The sequence below is a fragment of the Erythrolamprus reginae genome, chromosome 8, assembly GCF_031021105.1.
Source record: "Erythrolamprus reginae isolate rEryReg1 chromosome 8, rEryReg1.hap1, whole genome shotgun sequence".
NCBI classification, from domain to species: domain Eukaryota; kingdom Metazoa; phylum Chordata; class Lepidosauria; order Squamata; family Dipsadidae; genus Erythrolamprus; species Erythrolamprus reginae.
The window spans coordinates 52,944,581-52,968,674 of NC_091957.1; the positions used below are offsets into that span (position 1 = coordinate 52,944,581).

At 41.0% G+C, this 24,094-nt stretch overlaps 1 protein-coding gene across 3 annotated transcripts in view; it reads left to right on the forward strand.

Annotated features, from left to right (window-relative positions):
- Nucleotides 1-22,919, forward strand: part of SEPTIN6 (septin 6) — a 55,909-nt gene extending 32,990 nt beyond the window's left edge. Inside the window, exons 3-10 of one of the 3 annotated variants that reach the window (XM_070759942.1) lie at nt 1,380-1,575; nt 3,486-3,672; nt 5,495-5,656; nt 6,942-7,038; nt 8,662-8,830; nt 10,223-10,355; nt 12,152-12,342; nt 13,294-13,605. In XM_070759942.1, coding sequence (XP_070616043.1) covers nt 1,380-1,575; nt 3,486-3,672; nt 5,495-5,656; nt 6,942-7,038; nt 8,662-8,830; nt 10,223-10,355; nt 12,152-12,342; nt 13,294-13,297 — 1,139 coding nt within the window. In that variant the 3' untranslated portion in view covers nt 13,298-13,605. Of the gene's footprint in view, nt 1-1,379; nt 1,576-3,485; nt 3,673-5,494; nt 5,657-6,941; nt 7,039-8,661; nt 8,831-10,222; nt 10,356-12,151; nt 12,343-13,293; nt 13,606-21,613 lie in introns of those variants that run through there. The other 2 variants (XM_070759941.1, XM_070759940.1) reach the window with 2 other exon arrangements.
- Nucleotides 22,920-24,094: the final 1,175 nt, after the last annotated feature.

The following is a 24,094-nucleotide window of genomic DNA, read 5'->3' on the forward strand; positions in this document are numbered from 1 at the left end:
AATTATCATTATTATTATTATTATTATTATTATTATTATTATTATCATCATCATCATAAAAAACAATAATACACAGCAAACAAGATTTACATGCTGGATTTCGTATCACAATACAGTGTTCCCTCGATTTTCGTGGGTTCGAACTTCGCGAATAGCCTATACCACGGTTTTTCAAAAAATATTAATTAAAAAATACTTCCTATACCATGGTTTTTCCCACCCGATGATGTCATATGTCATCGCCAAGCTAATAATTTTAGCAAATAAATAACCAAAAAAAAAATTGTTAATAAATAATTATGTTTATAAATATTAGGATCACTAAGTGTCTTATTCAATGGTGAGTAGCAGCAATAATGGTGAGTAAATGGTTGTTAAGGGAATGGGAAATGGTAATTTAGGGGTTTAAAGTGTTAAGGGAAGGCTTGTGATACTGTTTATAGCCCAAAATGGTGTATTTACTTCCGCATCTCTACTTCGCGGAAATTTGACTTTCGCGGGCGGTCTCGGAACGCATCCCCCGCAGAAATCGAGGGAACACTGTGTTACAATTTAAATATTTCCCAAGCGCCTAGGACTGTGTGTTGTTGTTGTTGTTGTTAATAATAATAATAATAATAATAATAATAATAATAATAATAAAAAACAATAATACGCAGCAAACGAGATTGATATGCTGGATTTCTTATCACACTATCACAAGTCGAACACTTCCCAAGCGTCTACGACTGTGGGATGTATTTTAGTATGATGCGTGCAGATCCAAGTATGGCAGCCTTTTGCAATTGACAGATCGTGATTTTGTCAATGTTTATTGTTTTCAAATGCTGGCTGAGGTCTTTTGGCACAGCACCCAATGTGCCGATTTCTACTGGAACCACCTGTACTGGTTTATTGTTATTGTTATATGGGGTGGAAACCCTAAAGCATTCCTTCCTTATAACATTAAATATTCTCCTGCTTGTGTTAACAGTACTGTACCGATAAATAAGTTCTCATTACATATTTAGCCTATGTAAATATTGGAAAGAAAAAAGATCTCATCTGCTTTTCGGTTCACTCTGTATTTTTTTTTTATTTCTTAAATGTCGTTGTAGGTTTTAGAGCCCTTTTTAAATAAAACGTGTGTGTGAGTGTTACATAGAAACATAGAAAATTGATGGCAGAAAAAGACCTCATGGTCCATCTAGTCTGCCCTGATACTATTTCCTAATATTTTATCTTAGGATGGATATATGTTTATCCCAGGCATGTTTAAATTCAGTTCCTGTGGATTTACCTACCACATCTGCTGGAAGTTTGTTCCAAGCATCTACGACTGTTTCAGTAAAATAATATTTTCTCACGTTGAGTGTTGGGTTTTTTTCCAACTCCCAAAGGAGAAACAGGTCTCGGGAAGTCGACGTTGATGGATACGCTCTTCAACACCAAGTTTGAAGGAGACCCAGCGTCTCATTCCCAGCCAGGGGTTCAGCTGAAATCCAGTTCCTACGACTTGCAGGAAAGCAACGTCCACCTGAAGCTGACCATTGTCAGCACGGTGGGCTTTGGCGATCAGATTAACAAGGAGGACAGGTAAGCAGATCTTGTCTTTGGTGAAATAGAAACTGTTCTGCCTGACTGGCTCGGCAATGCGTAATAGTCCAGTGAAAAGAAATCAAACACACACGTGCTCTGCTAATCAGCAAACTTGTATTAGATAAACAAAAATAGCTTACTCAAAAAACAGTTCTTAATGTCCGAAAACAATGCAAGGCTTACTTCAGCCGCATATAAAAAACACAGGGAAAAACAAACAAAGACAACCTGGAATGAGCAAAGACGTTTCAGCAGTCCTTTTGAATCTTTGAAGCAAACAGCAAGTCCCAGAGTTTTCACCTCCCACTTGTCCGACAAAGCTGGGTTGAAAACTCCAACCGCACAGAAACTTCAAAGCAGGAACCACAAAACAACACAGATAAACAGCCACAGTTTGCCTTGGCCCTTGTTCCCTTTTTATTCCTTTAGCCCTCATTAAGGGAACCACACCCAACCCAGGTGCTCCTATAATGATTTGTAATACTCCTTAAAGCGATCCCTTCTTTGCATAGCTCTTCGGCTACGTAGATCAATGTATTGATCTGCAGACGAACTGAGTGAGGAAAGACTGTCTGAGGGACTGCAGGCCAAATCCCCTGGGCTGTCTGCTGAATCCTCCTGGCTGTCTGCCAAATCTTCCTGGCTGTCAGTCAGGCTTTCACATTCACTTTGTGCCGCGTCTCTCCCATCTGTGGGAGCAACGGCTGGCCCAGGCCCAAACACAACAGAAACCAGGACTTATTTTTTTGGCTAAATTCATCTTGCTATGCCAGCAAGCCAAATCTCATGTGAGGGTGCACACGAGAGTGAGATTTTGGTGATTTTGGCCATTTTCAGCTTCTGCGCACGGAAGCAAGAATGTCGGCGAAAATCACCAAAATCTCACTTTCACGCATGTCCTCGTGTGAGATTTGGCTTGCTGTGCATGTGCAGAAGCCAAATCTTATGCCAACGGACGTGCGTACAACCGATGAGAGTCGCCAAGAGAGCTCTGGTAGGAGGTAAGAAGAGCAGCTCTTCACTGGGTGGCATTTACTCATGAGACATGTCCAGTCTTGAATTCTGGGACTGATAGAGTAGAGTAGAGTAGAGTAGAGTAGAATAGAATAGAATAGAATAGAATAGTAGAATAGAATAGAATGGAATAAAACAAAAAATATAGAATAGAATAGAAAATATAGAATAAAATAGAAAATATAGAATAGTATAGAATAGAATAGAAAATATAGAATAGAATAGAATTCTTTATTGGCCAAGTGTGATTGGACACACAAGAAATTTGTCTTGGTGCAGATGCTATCAATGTACATAAAAGAAAATATAGATTTGTCAAGAATCATGAGGTACAACACTTAAGGATTGTCATAGGGGTCAAATAAGCAATGAAGAAACAATCAACATTAATAAAAATCTTAGGATACAAGCAACAAGTTACAGTAATATAGTCCTAAGTGGGAGAAAAAGAATGGTTATATGTTGTTTGCTTTTTAAAATATGATAGGGTTTTATGTGGTTTTTAATATTAGATTTGTTTTCGCTGGAATATTGTTTTTATTATTGTTGTGAGCTGGCCCGAGTAAATAATAATAATAATGATAGGAATGATGAGAAAAAAGTAGTAGAAATAGTAGTGCAGACTTAGTAAATAGTTTGACAGTGTCGAGGGAATTATTTGTTTAGTAGAGTAATGGCGTTCGGGGGGAAAACTGTTCTTGTGTCTAGTTGTCTTGGTGTGCAGTGCTCTGTAGCGATGCATTGAGGGTAGGAAGTCGTAGTACTCACCCAACAATCCGGAGAATAGCAGATGAAAGAGTTTGCTCAAAAGAAGCTTTTTCTTCTATGTAGGAAGTACTGGAAAAGAATTAACGTGTCTTCTGTCTCCTCATATTTTTCCCCCCTTCATGAAGCTATAAACCCATTGTGGAGTTCATCGATACTCAGTTTGAAGCCTATCTCCAAGAGGAGCTGAAAATTAAGCGGGTACTGCATAATTACCACGATTCCAGGGTCCACGCTTGCTTGTACTTCATCGCTCCCACGGGACATTCCTTGAAATCCCTGGACTTGGTCACCATGAAGAAATTGGACAGTAAGGTAGGATGTGCAGGGTCAGCTGATGAGAAGGTGTTGACCACAGGGTGTCCAGCAAACCTGGAAAACAGGGAAATCAGCGAATTATCAGGGAAATTGGTGGTTCAGGAAATACAGTGGTACCTCTACCTAAGAACGCCTCTACTTTTGAATTTTTCTAGATAAGAACTGGGTGTTCAATTTTTTTTTGCCTCTTCTCAAGAACCATTTTCCACTTAGAAACTCGAGCTTCTGAAACTGTAACTGGAAAAGGCGGGGAGAAGCCTCCGTGGGCCTCTCTAGGAATCTCCTGGGAAGAAACAGGGCTGGAAAAGGCAGGGAGAAGCCTCCACGGGGCCTCTCTAGGAATCTCCTGGGAGGAAACAGGGCTGGAAAAGGCAGGGAGAAGCCTCCACGGGGCCTCTCTAGGAATCTCCTGGGAAGAAACAGGGCTGGAAAAGGCAGGGAGAAGCCTCCACGGGGCCTCTCTAGGAATCTCCTGGGAAGAAACAGGGCTGGAAAAGGCAGGGAGAAGCCTCCATGGGGCCTCTCTAGGAATCTCCTGGGAGGAAACAGGGCCTCCACCCTCCCTGTGGTTTCCCCAATCGCACACATTATTTGCTTTTACATTGATTCCTATGGGAAAAATTGCTTCTTCTTACAAACTTTTTTACTTAAGAACCTGGTCACGGAAGGAATTAAGTTCGTAAGTACAGGTACCACTGTATTATTATCATTATCATTATCATTATCATTATCATTATCATTATCATTATTACTACTATTACTATTATTATCATTATCATTATCATCATCATTATTATTATTATTATTATTATTATTATTATTATTATTAGGGAATTATCAGAGAATTCATGAAAAAAATAGAATAAATCGGGGGGGAGAACTAACTGTATTAAGATGTTTAAAAGTCAGGGAAAAATCATGCAAAAAAACCAACGGATCACACTGCCTGGCAGACTCAAGCAAAAATGAACATAACTGTGACAACAACTTGCTTTCTCAGCTACCGATATTTCTCTATGGCTTAGCCGTTTGGTATGATGTCATCTACAACCGTGCCTTAACTAGATCGCAAGTTACAGGAAAATGTCAGGGAAATATCAGGGAATTTCAAAATGCTTTCCCCCGGACACCTTCACCTGACCTCAGAGGTTGGTCCACTTCTATGCTGCTTCCCATATTTTGATAAGTGGGATATACCATATTTTTCAGTGTATGAGACGCACCTTTTCCCGTACTAAAAGAGGCTGAAAATTTGGGTGCATCTTATACTCTGAATATAGCTTTTATAAAGCTTTTTTCCCCCCAGCCCAAACGAGGCGCTAATGTCTTCAAGGCTCTTACCGGCTTGCAGGCTTTTTCATTGCTACACTCTCCAAAGAATGTTTTTTCCAGTTCTAAGTCTTTGCAGGCTTTTTTCCATCGCTACTCTCTCCAAATAAGGTATTTTTTTCAGCCCTAACCAGGGGATAAAATAAGGTGCTGAAGCTGATCAGACTAAGGATGCTTGCCAGATGAATAGAACCATTTTGCCTAAAAGCCAGGGCGGCGGAAGAAGGGATGTTCCAGAGCAGGCAAAACCAGCTGGCATTCTCTTTTCTATTATTTTTGGAGTTTAAAAAGATAGAGCGAGAGAAAAGAATTAAAACTTAATAAAAAAATATGCACAGATATAGTTCTTTGTTTGGGAAGCAGGATTTTGTGGTTAGTGCTCCCTTCTTTTTCTACTCCAAATGCAATTAACTTCACATTGACATGCAATCAAATTTTATGTTGTTCAAATGTTCAGAAACTCTCTTTTCTCTGTTGGGATTCTCTGCAGGTGAACATCATTCCTATTATTGCCAAATCCGATGCCATCTCCAAGAGCGAGCTGACCAAATTCAAAATTAAGATCACCAGTGAACTCGTCAGCAACGGAGTACAGATCTACCAATTCCCTACCGATGATGAATCCGTATCAGAAATCAACGGGACCATGAATGTAAGATAATACCACAATAACTAACCAGAATCGCTTTTGGAATGAAATATTTTCATTTGGAAAAAAGTCTAGGGAGATTGTCCATCATGGTCATGGTTATCCTAAAAGTGTTTTTTTTTCTTCCCAAGAGGCAACCAAACTTTTTGTTTTTATTTCCTTTGAAGAACTTTTGCTTCTCACCCAAGAAGCTTCTTCAGTTCTGAGAGAAACGGAAGAAGCTTATGAGAGAAGCTGAGGAAGCTTATTGGATGAGAAGCAAAATGTCTTCAATAAAATAGGAGTCAAGCTATTCTCCAAAGCACCTAAGGGTAGAACAAGAAGCAATGGGTGGAAACTAAACAAAGAGAGAAGCAACTTAGAACTAAGGGGGAATTTCCTGACGGTTAGAACCATTAATCCGTGGAACAGCTTACCTCCAGAAGTTGTGAAAGCTCCAACTCTGGAAGTTCTTAAGAAGATGTTGGATAACCATCGGTCTGAAGTAGTGTAGAGTTTCCTGCCTAAGCAGGGGGTTGGACTAGAAGACCTCCAAGGTCCCTTCCAACTCTGTTGTTGTTGTTGTTGTTGTTGTTGTTGTTGTTGTTGTTGTTGTTATTATTATTATTATTATTATTATTATTATGCAAGTAGAGAGGCACGATTTACAGAGTTGTTGTTGTTGTTGTTGTTGTTATTATTATTATTATTTATTAGATTTGTATGCCGCCCCTCTCCGTAGACTCGGGGCGGCTCACAACAGTGATAAAGAACAATATGTATTGACAAATCTAATAATTTAAAATCTAAAATAGCAATTGTACATTTAAAAAATCTAAAAACAAGGAACCCCAATATAAAAAACATACATACAGTCATATCATGCACTAAAACTAAATAGGCAGGGGGAGATGTCTCAGTTCCCCCACGCTTGACGACAGAGGTGGGTTTTGAGGAGTTTACGAAAGGCAAGGAGGGTAGGGGCAGTTCTAATCTCCGGGGGGAGCTGATTCCAGAGGGTCGCAGCCACCACAGAGAAGGCTCTTCCCCTGGGTCCCGCCAGACGACATTGTTTAGTCGACGGGGCCCGGAGAAGGCCAACTCTGTGGGACCTGACCGGTCGCTGGGATTCGTGCGTTAACCATGTATGTAAAGCATTCCCTAATTGCAGTCTATTGCTATAAGGGATTCCCTAAAATCCACCTAAGTTTGATGAAATTGTGGCTCCTACCTGTATTGTCGGATACATCAACTAATATTGAAGGTGCTTTCTCTGTTCTCTTTTTTTGGGGGTGGGGTGTTACTCCAGGCTCATTTACCTTTCGCCATCATTGGCAGCACAGAAGAAATCAAGATAGGGAATAAAATGATGAAGGCACGTCAATATCCATGGGGGATAGTGCAGGGTAAGTATAGTAACTAGTCCAAGAGGCCTTTGTGGCTTGGAAGCAAAATCTCACTGGGATGTGTAGACCCCAGAGTCCCGAAGCCGCATACCCTGTTTCCCCAAAAATAAGACCTACCCCGAAAGTAAGGCATGTCAGAGGTTTTGCAGAATTTGCTAATATAAGGCAACCCCCGAAAATAAGGCATAGTCAAGTTTACATACGGTACGGTGGAAAAACATACGGTACCATTCAAAGCTGTTCATAGTGGTACCGTAATAATGTGGCGTCCCCTGCTGGCCCCTTCCATCGCTTTGTACCGTCCAGTACAGCAGACACAGTCTGCTGCTGTCTCACCGCCATTACAGTCTCTACTACAGTGCATAGACTGTAATTCCTCTGGTGGCCGGAAGCTGCAATAGCGGGAGTATACTGTTGTACCCTATAAGTGCCGTCGTTTGTGTGTGTGGGTGCCATACTGACAGGTACCGTACACTTTCTTTGGGGGTGTCAGCTTTTCTGCCTGTGAATTTGTCTTATTTGAGAAATGTAAGACCCCTCCCCCCCGAAAATAAGACGTAGCACAACTTTTGGAGCAAAAATTAATATAAGACAGCGTCTTATTTTCGGGGAAACATGGTAGTAGCGGCGTTAGTAGCAACTCCCGCCTGCTCCCAACATTGTTAGTCAATTATTCTCTGAGCTTGGTTGTTGTTTTTTCCAGACATTTCATTTCCAAAATGAGTAACATAAATTACCTCGCTGTCAGTTCGCTTCCTTTCGTGCCACATGGCAGGGTGCACATTGCATGCCATGTGGCTGCCTGGCAGCGCGGCTGCGCAGGCACAGTGTTGAAATCTTAGCTCCTGCCCATGCACAGAAGAAAAAAAAGCCCCAGCTTCTCTGCATGCGCAGAAGCCAAAAACAAAATAGCGGTGCCCACAGCACCGGTACTGACAGAACCAGCTTTATGACGTCACCACCAGTTTACTAACAGTTCTAAAGAACTGGTTACAACGGTAGGCACCCACCTCTGAAATAACATATTAGTGTTAAAGAGGACTGCGTAATTAAAATATGTATTTATTTTGGGGGGTTTGTGAGGTGGAAGTTCCTCAGAATTGTGACTCAGAATTCCTTCTACTTTACAGTAATTATAGCATTTCCACTGCACTCTGAATATTATCTCAGGTTTAAAATCCTGACAGTAAATACTGTTCTCATCAAATATTTAGCCTATATAAATATTGGAAAGGTGTGGGGAATCATATCTATTTCTTGGATGTCATTGTACATTTGTTATTCTGTTTTCAACCATGGCCGTTTGAAGATAAATGGACTTCAACTCCCAGAATTCCCCAGGCAACCATACTGGCTGCGGAATTCTGGGAGTTGAGGTCCCCCACATCTCAAAAGTCACTAAGATAGAGGAACAAAGTTGTAGAGCAGGGGTCTTCAAACTTGGCAACTTTAAGACTTGTGGACTTCAACTCCCAGAATTCTCTAGCCAGCTATGCTTGCTGGAGAATTCTGGGAGTTAAAGTCCACAAGTCTTAAAGTTGCCCAGTTTGAAGACCTCTGTTGTAGAGCAACATGAAATGAAGTAAACATGATCTGTTGCCCTCTTTTTATCGACCCACACAGTGGAAAACGAAACCCACTGTGACTTTGTGAAACTCAGAGAGATGTTGATCCGGATAAACATGGAAGACCTTCGCGAACAAACCCACACACGTCATTACGAGTTATACCGACGGTGTAAACTGGAAGAAATGGGATTTAAGGACACGGATCCCGACAGCAAGCCGTTCAGGTATGGTTTACCTGGTCAGGGGGTGTCAAGAGTTATTTTGAATTTGTGTTGGAAACATGGTGAATACCAGGCACTAGGTAGTTTTCTCAATAAAGACATGACAGCAGGAGTGCCTTCTTCAGAAGGCTCATTTGTTTCTTCAGTAGTATCAAAAAATAACTATTTACACTATATTGCCTAACAAACCACCACCTAACCAACCAGTATCAGACCACACTATACTAAATCACTAAATCAAACCATCAAACCAGACCACACCCACACAAAAGGTGTATTGCATTATATACATGTTCTGACCAATCAGATCATAGAACAGATTGCATCATTCTGCTGAAGCACCATGACTCCGCATTCACTTCCACTGTACTTGTAATATTACTTTAGGTTTATATCCTGAGAAGGGGCACCCGTGGAAGGAAGGGGCTGCCCCAAAGATAAGGCTGGATGGTGGTTACTGCTACAGGAGTAAAATTTTGTTGCCTGCTTTATCCCTGCACCACAGCACTACTTAATACAACATTAGTAGAGGGGAAATCGCTTAGAGGAAAAAAAACACGGAAAAATTCGTTTTTGAAAACATAAACTTTGGTCTAAGATTCTTTCATGGCACTATTGTATGCCAGCCAAGAGATATTTCAAGCATCTATCTATCTATCTATCTATCTATCTATCTATCTATCTATCTATCTATCTATCCATACAGACAGATGGACAGATAGACAGATAGATAAATAGATAGATCTAGTTAGCTATTTAGCTACCTATGGTATCTAGCTCACTAGTCTGTCAATCTTTTTTTCCCTCTGTCTCTATCTATCTATCTATCTATCTATCTATCTATCTATCTATCTATCTATCGTCTGTCTGTCTGTCTGTCTGTCTGTCTATCTATCTATTTATTTATTTTGTCCAATACACAATGAGGGTTTTAGTGGGTATACTGTATATATGTGTGTGTGTGTGTGTGTGTAATATTTTGCATATTTTGCATGCATGCATAGACATGCAAAATATTACACAGGGCAAAACCCGAACTCAGAACAATCTACATACATATACCCGTGAAAATCTACGAAAACATATATATATATATACACACACACACACACACACACACACATACACACACACACACACACACACATAGTAAAATACACGATGAAGGTTATAGAGAAGATACTCATAGTAAAATATATCTAAGAAAGAATAGAAAGAATATATAGTAATAGAACATATCAATGAAAGAATAGATAGTTATATTTGATCTATCACTTTGCCGTTTGTATGTACATGGAGAACTTATTCCTTGTGTGTCCAATAACACTTGGCCAATAAAGAATATTTGGTTCCTCTCCACCCTCTTTTCAAATATTTTTCACCTTCTGGCTGCAGTTTACAAGAAACCTACGAGGCCAAAAGGAATGAATTTCTTGGAGAACTTCAGAAGAAAGAAGAGGAAATGAGACAGATGTTTGTCCAGAGGGTGAAAGAGAAGGAAGCAGAGTTGAAAGAAGCTGAAAAAGAGGTGAACTGATTGATTGATGGATGGATGGATGGGTGGGTGGGTGTGTGGGTGTGTGGGTGGGTGGATGGGTGGGTGGATGGATGGATTGAATGTATTTGCATTTTATCTCACTACAAAGTGACTCTAGAATTGACGAGGCTCTGCAGAGAAGTTGAGATAGTATCACACCAATCATAAGCAAAATGACTTGTGGTTTAGCTGAGCAATATTTCTGGTTTCAAATGCATTCTTTCCGTTACGACAACATAGCTTTTGTTGAATCAAACTGCAAACATCATAGCACCACCTGCAATATTTGGTGGAACCCTTCCCCAAACCAACAGATCAAACCTGACTTCCAGAAGGTCTATGCCCCACTTAAAATAGGTCGGGTTTTCAATCCTTACTTTCTTGTGGACTCTTTTTTTTTTCTATGCAAAGCCGAGGGAGAAATATCTAGGGGTAGTGATTTCTGACAGTCTCAAAATGGGTGAACAGTGCAGTCAGGCGGTAGGAAAAGCAAGTAGAATGCTTGGCTGCATAGCTAGAGGTATAACAAGCAGGAAGAGGGAGATTATGATCCCACTGTATAGAGTGCTGGTGAGACCACATTTGGAATACTGTGTTCAGTTCTGGAGACCTCACCTACAAAAAGATATTGACAAAATTGAACGGGTCCAAAGACGGGCTACAAGAATGGTGGAAGGTCTTAAGCATAAAACGTATCAGGAAAGACTTAATGAACTCAATCTGTATAGTCTGGAGGACGGAAGGAAAAGGGGGGACAGGATCGAAACATTTAAATATGTTAAAGGGTTAAATAAGGTCCAGGAGGGAAGTGTTTTTAATAGGAAAGTGAACACCAGAACAAGGGGACACAATCTGAAGTTAGTTGGGGGAAAGATCAAAAGCAACATGAGAAAATATTATTTCACTGAAAGAGTAGTAGATCCTTGGAACAAACTTCCAGCAGACGTGGTAGATAAATCCACAGCAACTGAATTTAAACCTGCCTGGGATAAACATAGATCCATCCTAAGATAAAATATAGAAAATAGTATAAGGGCAGACTAGATGGATCATGAGGTCTTTTTCTGCCGTCAGACTTCTATGTTTCTATGTTTCTATGAATAAAATGGCAAGCTGGAGAGAGGTTTCTCAAAATGTCACATCATTTGTTGGAGATTTGCGGCAGGTTATGCCACCTCGGAGAGTCATTTAAATTAAATCAAAGTTCTCCATTCAGCTTTCCTAATGATCACTTCTGTGTTTCTGTCCAAGCTTCTTTGTTCAGCAGGCTATTTAGACGTTAAATGTGCTCCAACCCACGTTACAGATATATTTTTTTGATCCAAGCTTCTGTCTTTCGTGTGTAATGTAATCCCTTCACAAAGTAAGTGGGTTACAGGATGGTGGAACCCCATCACTCTCTTCCTTGAGGATGTCCAAGTGCCGCCTCTATGTTGGTTGAGACAGGCAGGATTCCCTTGGGTACCATTTGTTGGGGAACAAGAGAAAGGGAGGGTTTTGCCTTCTCTTTCTGCTCAAGAGCCCCATGGACAATTGGTGGGCCACTGTGCGACACAGAATGTTGGACTCGACGGGCTTTGGCCCGATTCAGCATGGCTCTGCTTATGTTCTTATGTTGAGAGTTTTGAGATGGTCTGTATATAGATCACTTTGTTCCAGGTTGTTAGTAAGTTTCTGAGGAACCTCATGGGTTCCTGGGTGAATTCTGGATGCTCCTGATATGAGCCAAGGATCCTTAACCCTTGAGAATTGGTATCGACTTGTGTGCCTTGGTACCCTGATTCCAGCTCCACGAGAAATTTGATCGCCTGAAGAAGCTGCACCAGGATGAGAAGAAAAAGCTGGAGGACAAGAAGAAAGCCTTGGACGATGAAGTCAATGCGTTTAAGCAGAGGAAGACAGCCACTGAATTACTTCAGTCTCAGACTCAGCTGGCAGGAGGCTCACAGACCCTGAAAAGGGAAAAGGAGAGAAAAAAGTAAGTGGACATAGTTTTCTCCATAGTTGAGGTCTTTTGACCATCCTTGGGATACCAACGTGCCTTACCTCTTTTTTGGAAATCCTCTTTGGGAGCTAGGATGTTCAGGGCACGGATAGATAGAGGGATAGGATCTCTTGGGTTGTTGCTTAACTGGTTTAATCAACCTCTGGGTATATTCCCATCTGGTCGTGGCAATGTTTCTTGGGCTTTCAAAACTTGAAAGATGGTAGACAGTCTCTCGGCCCACCTCGGAAGTCCAAAACACTACTTCCCATCATAAAAACTGGCCAGAGAAGGCGTTAGAGCATGTCATGTGGTCACACTGCCAATTCCATCTTACTTAAGTCACCTCCTGATTACAGAGGTGGGTTCCTCCCAATTTGCACCAGAATCAGCAGCAATCCACTGGTTACATCATGGAGGCGGTTCTTTCATGGACACCGCCATCTTTTTGGCCGAATTTTTTTTGGGGGTGTAATCTGCTCCACTTCCTCCGTTTTTACTCTTTCACCCAGTCTTCACCCTCCCTGCAAACATTTAAAAAATTTTTTAAAAAAAATTGCTGCTGAAATAACACAAGGAAAAAAAATATCAAAGCTTATTTTTTAAAAATATACACTGCTCAAAAAAAATAAAGGGAACACTTAAACAACACAATATAACTCCAAGTAAATCAAACTTCTGTGAAATCAAACTGTCCACTTAGGAACCAACACTGATTGACAATCAGTTTCACATGCTATTGGGCAAATGGAATAGTTGTGCAAATGAAATATTTAATGAGAATATTTCATTCATTCAGATCTAGGATGTGTTATTTGAGTGTCCCCCGCCTTTTTGAGCAGTATATATACATATGTATATATTCTTTTATTTCTTTTCCCCTTATGTTTTTCATTGCGCTAAATTTCCCTTCCTCTTAGTTATTATTTGTGTGCTATTTTTCAGTTAATCCCTGCTGTTTGCTGCATGGTGCATGAACGGTACCTTGTTGTTGGTAAGCTGTGACTAAACCGAGAAGGCAAAGAAGGCAGTGGGACTCACAAACACACCTTGTGCCAGACCAGACACAATCCTCCTGTGAATCATCCGACTCCTAGTATTTTTGGCCATTCCCAACATACAGAAATTCCAGTTTGCTCATCCTTGCTACTAAGCGAGGTGAAGGCTAGGTAAATCCTTTCCCTTCTTCGTCGGCTATTTCAACTGCCACAAAAAATAAACAAATAAATAAAATTAAGTGTTACATTTTAAAAAAAAGTATTAAAAAGCTTTCTTACGAAATACATCACCTGCCAGCGTCCCAATTAACATCCGAGAAATAAATCAGAGTCCAAAACTTTTGACCTTCTTCCAAGTTCCAATTTATTAACAGAGCCATGTTGGATACGAACTGTAGTCAAGCTGATAGTAACTTTTCCTACAGTTCTCCACTCAGATTAAGGTTCGTCTCTCATCCCCACACTCACAAGTTCATGACGTGGACCACTCCACTTTCTCTCAACGTCCGCAATCCTCCCCTGTACTTCCAGCTGGTGCTGAACAAAAGATGACCTTGAATCTCTGGAAAGAATTTGTTGTGGCATGTATTTTTTCCTCTCATGCAACCACCCCTTCCCAATTCCCAAAGTTTCCAACTCAAAAGAGCCTTGGTGGTGTAGTGGTTAGAGTGCAGTATCACAAGTTACTTCTGCTGATCACTGGCTGCCAACAGTTTGGCAGATCGAATCTCACTAGGTTCAAGGTTGACTCAGCCTTCCATCCTTTCTAGGTTGGTAAAATGAGGACCCAGATTGTTGGGGGCAAGAGGCTGACTCTCCGTAAACCGCTTAGAGAGGGCTGTAAAGTGCCCAATCCACTTAACAACCATCTTGCTTAGCAACGGAAATTCTAGTCCCAATTGTAGTCATAAGTAACTATAGTGTTACTGGCCTTTAGTTGCTAAGCTGGTTGGATCCAAACAATAACTAAACTTTCCACTACTGGGAAAAATAATAATCTTCCAACTATTTACATAGGATGAAATCTTACTTAGATCATCTGGAACTTTTTAAAAATAGTCAACGGGTGGGTTCGATATACAGTGTTCCCTCGATTTTCGCGGGTTCAAACTTCACGAAAAGTCTATACCACGTTTTTCAAAAATATTAATTAAAAAATACTTCATGGGTTTTTTCCCTATACTACGTTTTTTCCCGCCTGATGACGTCATATGTCATTGCCAAACTTTTGTTTGCCTTTAATAAATATTTTTTTAAATAAACTTTAATAAATAAACAGGGTGAGTAATAATCTAAATGGTTGCTAAGGGAATGGGAAATTGCAATTTAGGGGTTTCAAGTGCTAATGGAAGGCTTGTGATACTGTTCATAGACAAAAATAGTGTATTTACGTCCGCATCTCTACTTCGCGGCAATTCGACTTTCGTGGGTGGTGTCGGAATGCATCCCCCGTGAAAATCGAGGGAACACTGTATAATTTAAACAGGTTTTTCTGGGGTTAAAGGATTTTTCCAGAACAGTTTGTGCCTGGAATGAAAGACAAACTAAAAACAGAAAGGAGAAAAACCAACAGTTTGTCTTCAGGACAACATCAGCTATATGAAAAAAATGAACCCAAACAATAGATTTATTTATCCTGGTCACCGAACATGACCCAGGGCTGGAGAGCAACTAGGATAAACATTGTGGGTCCTTGTTAGCTTTTGAATTGCTTTGGGCAAATTGCCATTTCCTGAAGCCTGGTAGTTGTGGGTCCCTCAGATTATAGGTGAAAAACAAAGAATCGGAGATTAAGGCAAGTGGTTCTTCTTTGGAGAGAATCTTCCCAACCATTCCCGAATCATTCCCATTTTGATTTGGGCTGGGAAATTTTTTGCATGGTGCATGTGTTTCCCTACCTCCACCAAAACTGCCGGCTGCAATCTGCTATCACCCCAAAAAAGAAAAAAAAATTGGCAAACATAATGCTGCAGAATCCATGCATGTTTAAACAATTTAAACAAAACTAACAGATTTTTTTCTTCTTATAATTTAGACACCAGGGATAGGCAAGTACCGTAGATTGTGGCAATGCCAGAATTGTGTTGATGCTTGCCTACGTTTCTTTGCCAGCATTACAAATTGGAAGCATCTCCTTTTTAAAATTGCTAGAAGGTTTGTAAGCTCAAGGGCTGCAGACGTTTAAAAGGCAGATAAATATCGTTTCTGATTCATTGTGGTCACCTTATTCCTCCACTGACTGTTATTAAGCCTTAAGGTCAATTTTTTAAATCAACTATTTATATTTTGTTCCACGTTAGGAAGTTCACGGTTGATAAATACCGTATGTTTATTTTCAATCAAACAGCATCTGCCATAAAGCAGAGCCCTTCGAATGTATTAAAAAATGCTCTGCGCCTCTTAGCATGACACTGAATTCAAAATTATGTTGCCCATCTCTGGTTCAAGCCTTATTTAGCTTAAATGATTGGAGAGAAACCTTAATCCTTTTTCGTTGTTGTTTGTTTTCAGTTCAAGCTTCTTGCAGACCTTGCTCCAGGAAAAAAAAAATTGAATTAGTAAGCATTTCATCCCTGTATCTTTTCTTTCTAATGCATTTTCTTCTTCTGTTCTGCATTTTTTAAATTTTTTTGGTTTTGTTCTGTTTTTCCTGAATGCAAAAAAAGAGGCTGCATTCTCTCAACTGTTTTGGCAAAGATTTTTTGGCAATCCTTTCCTAAATCTGATGAGCTAAGCTCCAAATACCGCTCTGTTTTTATCCTGTTTACTGGCACTTTCTCTCGGGATTGATCTCCCCAAAACCTTTAGCATCAGCACTTCAGCAAGCCACAAATTGTGCCTAATGTGAATGTTTCTGTTTGCCTTTTTGGGAAGAGCTTTTTAGGATATGTTTTAAGGTTCATCCTATTGTTGATTTTTTTTTTAAATGCATCTTTACTGTTACAAGCACAACAAAATGAGGGCAACAAGAGGAATTTGAAAATGTAGCCGAGCTGTTTTATTGACGCAAGGAAATTATTTTTTTTATTATTATTATTTATTGGATTTGTATGCCGCCCCTCTACGCAGACTTGGGGCGGCTAACAACAGCAGTAAAACAGTACAACAAAATCCAATACTAAAAAACAGTTAAAAACCCATTATATAAAAACCAATCATACATACAAACATACCATACATAAATTGTGAAGGCCTAGGGGGAAAGTGTATCTTAGTTAACCCATGCCTAGTGGCAGAGGAGGGTTTTAAGCAGCTTACGAAAGGCAAGGAGGGTGGGGGCAATTCTAATCTCTGGGGGGAGTTGGTTCCAGAGGGTCGGGGCCGCCACAGAGAAGGCTCTTCCTCTGGGTCCCGCCAAGCGACATTGTTTGGTTGACGGGACCCGGAGAAGACCCACTCTGCGGGATCTAACTGGTCGCTGGGATTCGTGCGGCAGAAGGCGGTGCCATGAAGGGCTTTATAGGTCATAACCAACACTTTGAATTGTGACCGGAAACTGATCGGCAACCAATGCAGACTGCGGAGTGTTGGAGTAACATGGGCATGTTTGGGAAAGCCCATGATAGCTCTCGCAGCTGCATTCTGCACAATCTGAAGTTTCCGAACACTTTTCAAAGGTAGCCCCATGTAGAGAGCGTTACAGTAGTCGAGCCTCGAGGTGATGAGGACATGAGTGAAGGTGAGTAGTGACTCCCGGTCCAAATAGGGTCGCAACTGGTGCACCAGGCAAACCTGGGCGAACGCCCCCCTCACCACAGCTGAAAGGTGTTTCTCTAATGTGAGCTGTGGATCGAGGAGGACGCCCAAGTTGCGAACCCTCTCTGAGGGGGTCAATGATTCTCCCCCCAGGGTGATGGACGGACAGATGGAATTGTCCTTGGGAGGCAGGACCCACAGCCACTCCGTCTTGTCTGGGTTGAGTTTGAGTTTGTTGACACCCATCCAGGCCCCAACAGCCTCCAGGCACCGGCACATCATTTCGATATAGGAGGTATAGGCGGTACAAACACACACACACAACCAAGCAATTGACAAACCCACTTTTGATCATCCAGAAAGAGCTAGTAAATTGTTTGATCATCCAGAAAGAGCTAGTAGATTGTCTGGAATAGACAATCTCATTTTTAACGGATTTTGACTCCAGTGTATGGAGCTATTGATCAGATCTCCAAATTGAGGAACGTTGCTCTAGAGTTGATTGTTATTCCCCTGTTCTTGCTTCTTTGACCTTGATCTGTGCTCTTCACAGAAGGCAGCTCTGAAATTTGGACCATCTAAAAAGTGGGAAGACATTTGTGTTGACTTGAGAAATGTCCTTGATAGAAAGGGAGGGAGCTTCTCAACACCTAATCCGCCTTTTTCCAGATTCCTCCTAAACTCTTCTGTCCATTAGTCTTGATTTCAGTTGAAATATTGCTTAAAAAGAAAGTTCTACCTCAAGGAACCTGATATTGTCTCTACAAGTCTATTTATTTTTTATTTTTTTTATTTATTCTTTGTCCAATATACAATACATATGAGAGAGAATAGACATTAGGTAATATATATAAAGATAGGAAGTAAAAAAGAAGAGAAGTGGATAGGAAGAGAATATATATAGAGGAGAGAATATATAAGATAAAAGGGGTAAGGAAAGAGAATTGGACAGGGGACGATAGGCACATCAGTGCACTTATGTACGCCCCTTACTGGCCTCTGAGGAATCTGGAGAGGTCAATCGTGGAGAGTTTAATGGAGAAGTGTAGGGGATTGGGGGTTGACACTATTGAGTCCGGTAATGAGTTCCACGCTTCGACAACTCGATTGTTAAAGTCATATTTTTTACAGTCTATGTAAAGAGAAACTACTTCCCTCTTAAATGTCTTCATGTGCTTTGGATTTAGTATCCTGTTCTCACATTTGTTCCTAAGGCCACGTCTTAATTGTAAAAAGTTTCCTACTTGGTGGTCCCAGTTATAAAGGTGATGGATGGACCATCCGTGATCAACTATTGTCCCATTCTCTAGAGTGAGAGCTTCCAAATATGGAACTTCTAAGACTTATGGACTTCAACTCCCAGAATTCCCCAGCCAGCATGAATGCCACAAGCATGGCTGGCTGGGGAATTCTGGGAGTTGAAGTCCACATATCTTACAATTGCCAAGTTGGGAGACCCTTGCTCTATATAAATACGTATCCTATCCTCAGTGTAGAACTAGCCATTCCTGAGCCAAACAACCATAATGAATAGTTTTAGGATATCTTTCTCAGCCCCATCACCAAATGGCCATTCATATTTTCAATATTCTTGGAAACCCTTCAAATATGAAAGCTTGATTTTCTTGGAAGTAAACTCATTGTACTGAAATGGTTCTGAGTTAATACTGTCCCCTTGCAGGTTTTCTCCTACATTATTTCCATTTGGGGGGGGGGTGTTTGTCCTTTGTTCTTATCTATCTATCTTCTTTTTTAAAAAAAGAAAGGAAAATAAACATCAAAACAATTCTGGTTAATGCTTTGTTTTTATTCTTTTTTCCTTTCTTTCTTTCTTTCTTTCTTTCTTTCTTTCTTTTGTTGTTGTTACCCTTCTTTTACAGTAATCCTTGGCTATGTACTGAGTAGTTCCCAATTCAATAGACTGAGCTGGGATGTCGACCTGCACTTATTTATTGCTGTCCCGTTCAGCCGTGGTCATCTCATGGGCCTTCCAAGAATGCCATTTTATATGATATGCAAACAGTTTACATTATTTTTATTTGTTGTTTCGGCTGTATCGTTGTGCACGCCTGATATAGAAGACCGATATTGCAGGGGGGGGTGTTTGTACACTGCGAATTGTTTAGGATGCCCACCTTGTGAACAAGCTCACCTATCATCCGAAAAAAAAGCTTTCTGGGTTGATGTGGGACCACATTTTTGGAATACTGTGTTCAGTTCTGGAGACCTCACCTACAAAAAGATATTGATAAAATTGAACGGGTCCAAAGACAGGCTACAAAAATGGTGGAAGGTCTTGAGCATAAAACTTATCAGGTAAGACTTCATGAACTCAATCTGTATAGTCTGGAGGACAGAAGGGAAAGGGGGGACATGATCGAAACATTTAAATATGTTAAATGGTTAAATAAGTTTCAGGAGGTAAGTGTTTTTAATAGGAAAGTGAACACAAGAACAAGGGGACACAATCTGAGGGGAAAGATCAGAAGCAACGTGAGAAAATATTATTTTGCTGAAAGAGTAGTAGATGCTTGGAACAAACTTCCAGCAGACATTGCTGCTAAATCTACAGTCACTGAATTTAAACATGCCTGGGATAAACATCTATCCATCCTAAGATAAAATACAGGAAATAGGTGGGGTTTCCCAGCGAGGGAAGCCTCAGTGAAATCGCAGCATCGCAAAAACACAGAGGTCCGGAGGTGGGGTTTCCCATGGAGGGGAGCCTCAGGGGAATCCCAGCAGCACAAAAACGGGCGCTTCAGCTGGCAAAAGGGTTGAATTTTGGGCTTGCACGCATTAATTGCTTTTCCATTGATTCCTATGGGAAACAGTATTTCGTCTTACAAACTTTTCACCTTAAGAACCTCGTCCCGGAACCAATTAAGTTTGTAAGACAAGGTATCACTGTATTGGGTATCAACCATCGAGAGCTCACTCAGCGAGTCTTGTTCTGTAATTCTGTCTCTCTTTCTTCTGAATGTTTGCATCGACTTAAAATATATGTTTGTGTTGCGCCTTCCTTTGTTTCCTTCCACCCCAAGACGTCTGCAGTCTTAATCTTCTCAAATATTATTTATTAGATTTGTATGATTTATTATATTTGTATGCCGCCCCTCTCCGAGTAGTGTAGTGCAGTGTTTCCCAACCTTGGCAACTTGAAGATATCTGGACTTCAACTCCCAGAATTCCCCAGCCAGCATTTACTGGCTGGGGAATTCTGAGAGTTGAAGTCCAAATATCTTCAAGTTGCCAAGGTTGGGAAACACTGGTGTAGTATACCAGATAGTGTACCAGATACTCCCCTTTTAGCGGCTGCCCTGTTTAGCAACCGCAGTGATGATGGTGACAAGAATATGGTCAGGTCCCACAGAGTTGGTCTCCTCCGGGTCCCGTCAACTAAACAATGTCGTTTGGCGGGACCCAGGGGAAGAGCCTTCTCTGTGGTGGCTCCGACCCTCTGGAATCAGCTCCCTCCAGAGATTAGAACTGCCCCCACCCTTCTTGCCTTTCGTAAACTCCTTAAAACCCACCTCTGCCGTCAAGCATGGGGGAACTGAAACATCTCCCCCTGCCTATGTAGTTTTTTGTGTATGATATGACTGTATGTATGTTTTTATATATTGGGGTTTCTTGTTTTTTAGACTTTTTAAATGTATTACAGTATTGTTATTTTAGATTCTATTAGATTTTTCATTATACAGCGATCCCTCAAGTTTCGCGATCTCGATCTTCGCGAAACGCTATATCGCGATTTTTAAAAAAATATTAATTTAAAAAAAACCACTTCCGCGTTTGGCTTCGGGAGTCAGCTGGGAAGCGGCGCGGCTGTTTTAAAAGGTCGCCGCCGGCATGGGGGGCTTCCCAGCACCCCCCCAAAACCCCAACCTGGGTCTTCCCGGCCGCCCACGCAAAGGGGAAACCCCGGCTCCTCGCTGATGCCCGCCGCTCGCCCGCCCGCCAGCAAGAGGGGAAGACCCAGGGAAGGTTCCTTCGGCCGCCCAACAGCTGATCTGCTCGGTAGCGCAGCAGCAGCGAGGAGCCGAATCGGGGTTTCCCCTTTGCGTGGGCGGCGGGGAACGCAAACTCCACCATCTGCGCATGCGCGGCCATGGGAAAAGGGCGTGCATGCGTAGATGGTGTTTTTACTTCCGCAACCCTACATTGCGAAAAATCGATTATCGCGAGGGGTCTGGGAACGGAACCCTCGCGATAATAGAGGGATCACTGTATATTGTTTTTATCATTGCTGTAAGCCGCCCCGAGTCTATGGAGAGGGGCGGCATACAAATCTAATAAATCTAATCTAATCTAATAAATAATAATTTGTGACCCATCCTCGTGTTTACGACATTCGCAGATACGCAAAACAAGGACCACATGGGCATTCCCTTTTGATGGTGTTTAAAACATAACATTTCGGGTTTTAATTTCCCTCCTTTCCATTCGATTGTGTTCCTCAATTGTCCATAAATCTGCTTTTAGCCTCCGATGGCCTTCTTTTATCCCTCTGCCGTTGAACTGACAAATCTTTCTTTCTTTCTCTTTTTTCTCTCTTTCCCCACTTGTAGCTTTTTCTAACCTGTCTCCACCTGCTACGTTTCTCTGAGAAGACGTCTACTTGAGCGAACGTAGGGATACCCATCCTGCTTGGGAAGGGTGGGACAGACCAGAATAAATAAAAAGAAATTTAGCCCGGGGTGGGGGAAAAAAAGGAGATTTGGGTTTGCTTTCTCCCACACTTGTCTGTGTGGGTTGTTTGGGATTTTATTTTATTTTATTTTAAGCTGAGGTACCTTGTGCTGTGCGAGACAAGATGGAAAAATAATGGGAAAGGCGAGACACTTTCTACAACCCCAACCAGATATTGCAGTCCAATTCATGAGGTGGCTACTATACACCGAGACAGGACTTACCGTGGATTATGGTTATTGTTATTCCCTCCCTAGTTTTGCCTCAATGTCATCGAACAGAAAGGGAAGGATTGTCCTATTCCTTCACGGGTTGGTGTAGATTAAAAAAGAAAAAATATGCAATGAACAACACACAGAAATAAAATATGACTTTGCTACCTCTGAGGAATATTTACTTTGAACGCTGAGTAAAAAGGACAGTTGGGGACTTTAGAGAGGGGGAAATTCTATTTTTCATTGGGGGTGGGGGAAGCCTTAGATAACCTGCCGTTTCGGTTTAAAGAAAAAAGTAACAAATATTTCCTAATGAAGATAAATAAAGAAAATACCTTCACTAAATTTGTTTCCATTCAACCTATTGCATTGAGAAACGGAACATTGATGGTTTAATCTCTCTCCTTCTAGATCCAGCTTCCTGCCCCGTAGAAACAGTTCCTTCTGCAGTCTTTGCAAGAATTCTTAAAATGCACAAAGAGCCTTAAGCATTTGAGGGAGAGAAAGAGATGTATTGTATAAAGACCTAAGTAGTAGTATTGTCGTAGGATTAATCCCCCAAAGTTCTAACCCCTAATTTTCGAAGGGAGGAAAAACAGATGCTTCTATTATATTAAAGGTGGCGAGGGAAAATAAAATTGTAAATGCATCTTCTTGTCTTTCAAAGTTAATTGTTGCAAGTCAGGTGTAACTGCCCTTAAAAATGTACCTAACTCAGAACTTTTGGGATTGTGTTTTTGAACCATTTACTGCATGTCCTGGTTCCCAGGTATTTGTTTTCTTTCTGTCTTCTTTTTTTTTAAAAGACCTTTTGTTATGAACAGTTGTGATTGGACAGCTGCACTCAATATATATATATATATATATACATATATATTTACATGATCCACGTGAACCAACCAGCACTGTTGAACTTAATACCTTTCTAATGTTGTCAATTTTCAATAAAAACTTACCCTCCCAAAAGAAAGCAGTTCCTGGTCATTATTTCCTTCTCCCGTGGTCTAGTTTGGATAGAACAGAGGTCTTCAAACTTGGCAACTTTAAGACTTGCGGACTTCAACTCCCAGAATTCTCCAGCCAGCATAGAATTCTGGGAGTTGAAGTCCACAAGTCTTAAAAGTTGCCAAGTTTGAAGACTTCTGGGATAGAACAACACATTTGCACAAACTTTGCGGTTGGCAAGCACCATGTGAAGATTTGGAGTTGGAAGAAGAACGGATCTTTCAGGTATCTAATGCATCCCCAGTTCCTTAAACTATGGAGGAACCACTTTTAATAACTTCGTTCCAAGTAATAAAGACATGGACTCTCCAGAGGTCTTCTACAAGGTGTGCCACCATCAGAAGGAGATCACGATCTTTCAGAGATGTCCTACAGTGTGTCCAGTGATGGCCTCCTACAGGTATGGTCAGGTACGCAGAACCGGTAGAAAAATTTTGAATTTTTTTTCTTTTTTTCCCTTCTGGGATCTGGGTATGTTTTTCCTATCGCAGTAAATGAGGTTGAATGTACAGTATATAATTTTAGAAGAGCTGTGTATATGTATATTTTTGTGTGCCTGTGTGTAATATGTATGCACAGATATGGCATATATACATAGAATTAAATAGTATATTTTAAATGTTCAGTAATAGTAAATTGATAGGGAAGTTGTATCTCTTTGAGGTGAGGAGAGGCCAGGCACCCTAACCCTAACCCAAACCCTTGACTTGAGTGATGTCAAGTTGGCCACCTTTAAGCCAATCATGTGACATCTAAGCCACCCCGTCACATGACTGTCAAGCCACCCCACCTGGTCACATGGCTGGCAAGCTACACCCACAAAATAAGCCACGCCCACAGTGTGGTAGTAAAATTTTTTGCAGCTCTTCACTGAATGTGTCAAAATCCATTTTTTGATCCTCCAGAGGCCATCTACAATGTGTTCAGCTATCAGACGTGTTGGAAGCAAGACCCATTTTCAGTGTAATTGCTCAGGTTACGTGGTGGGACCCAAGTTTTCGGTTCTTATTCCAAGTTTGACTAAACTAAGAACTAGAAACTCACTCACTCATAACACTCACATGCTATGTAATATTGATCACCTAAGTAAAGTTACTAGAATTTTATTCAGCATAGAAAGATTTTCAGTTAGGTGTTCCA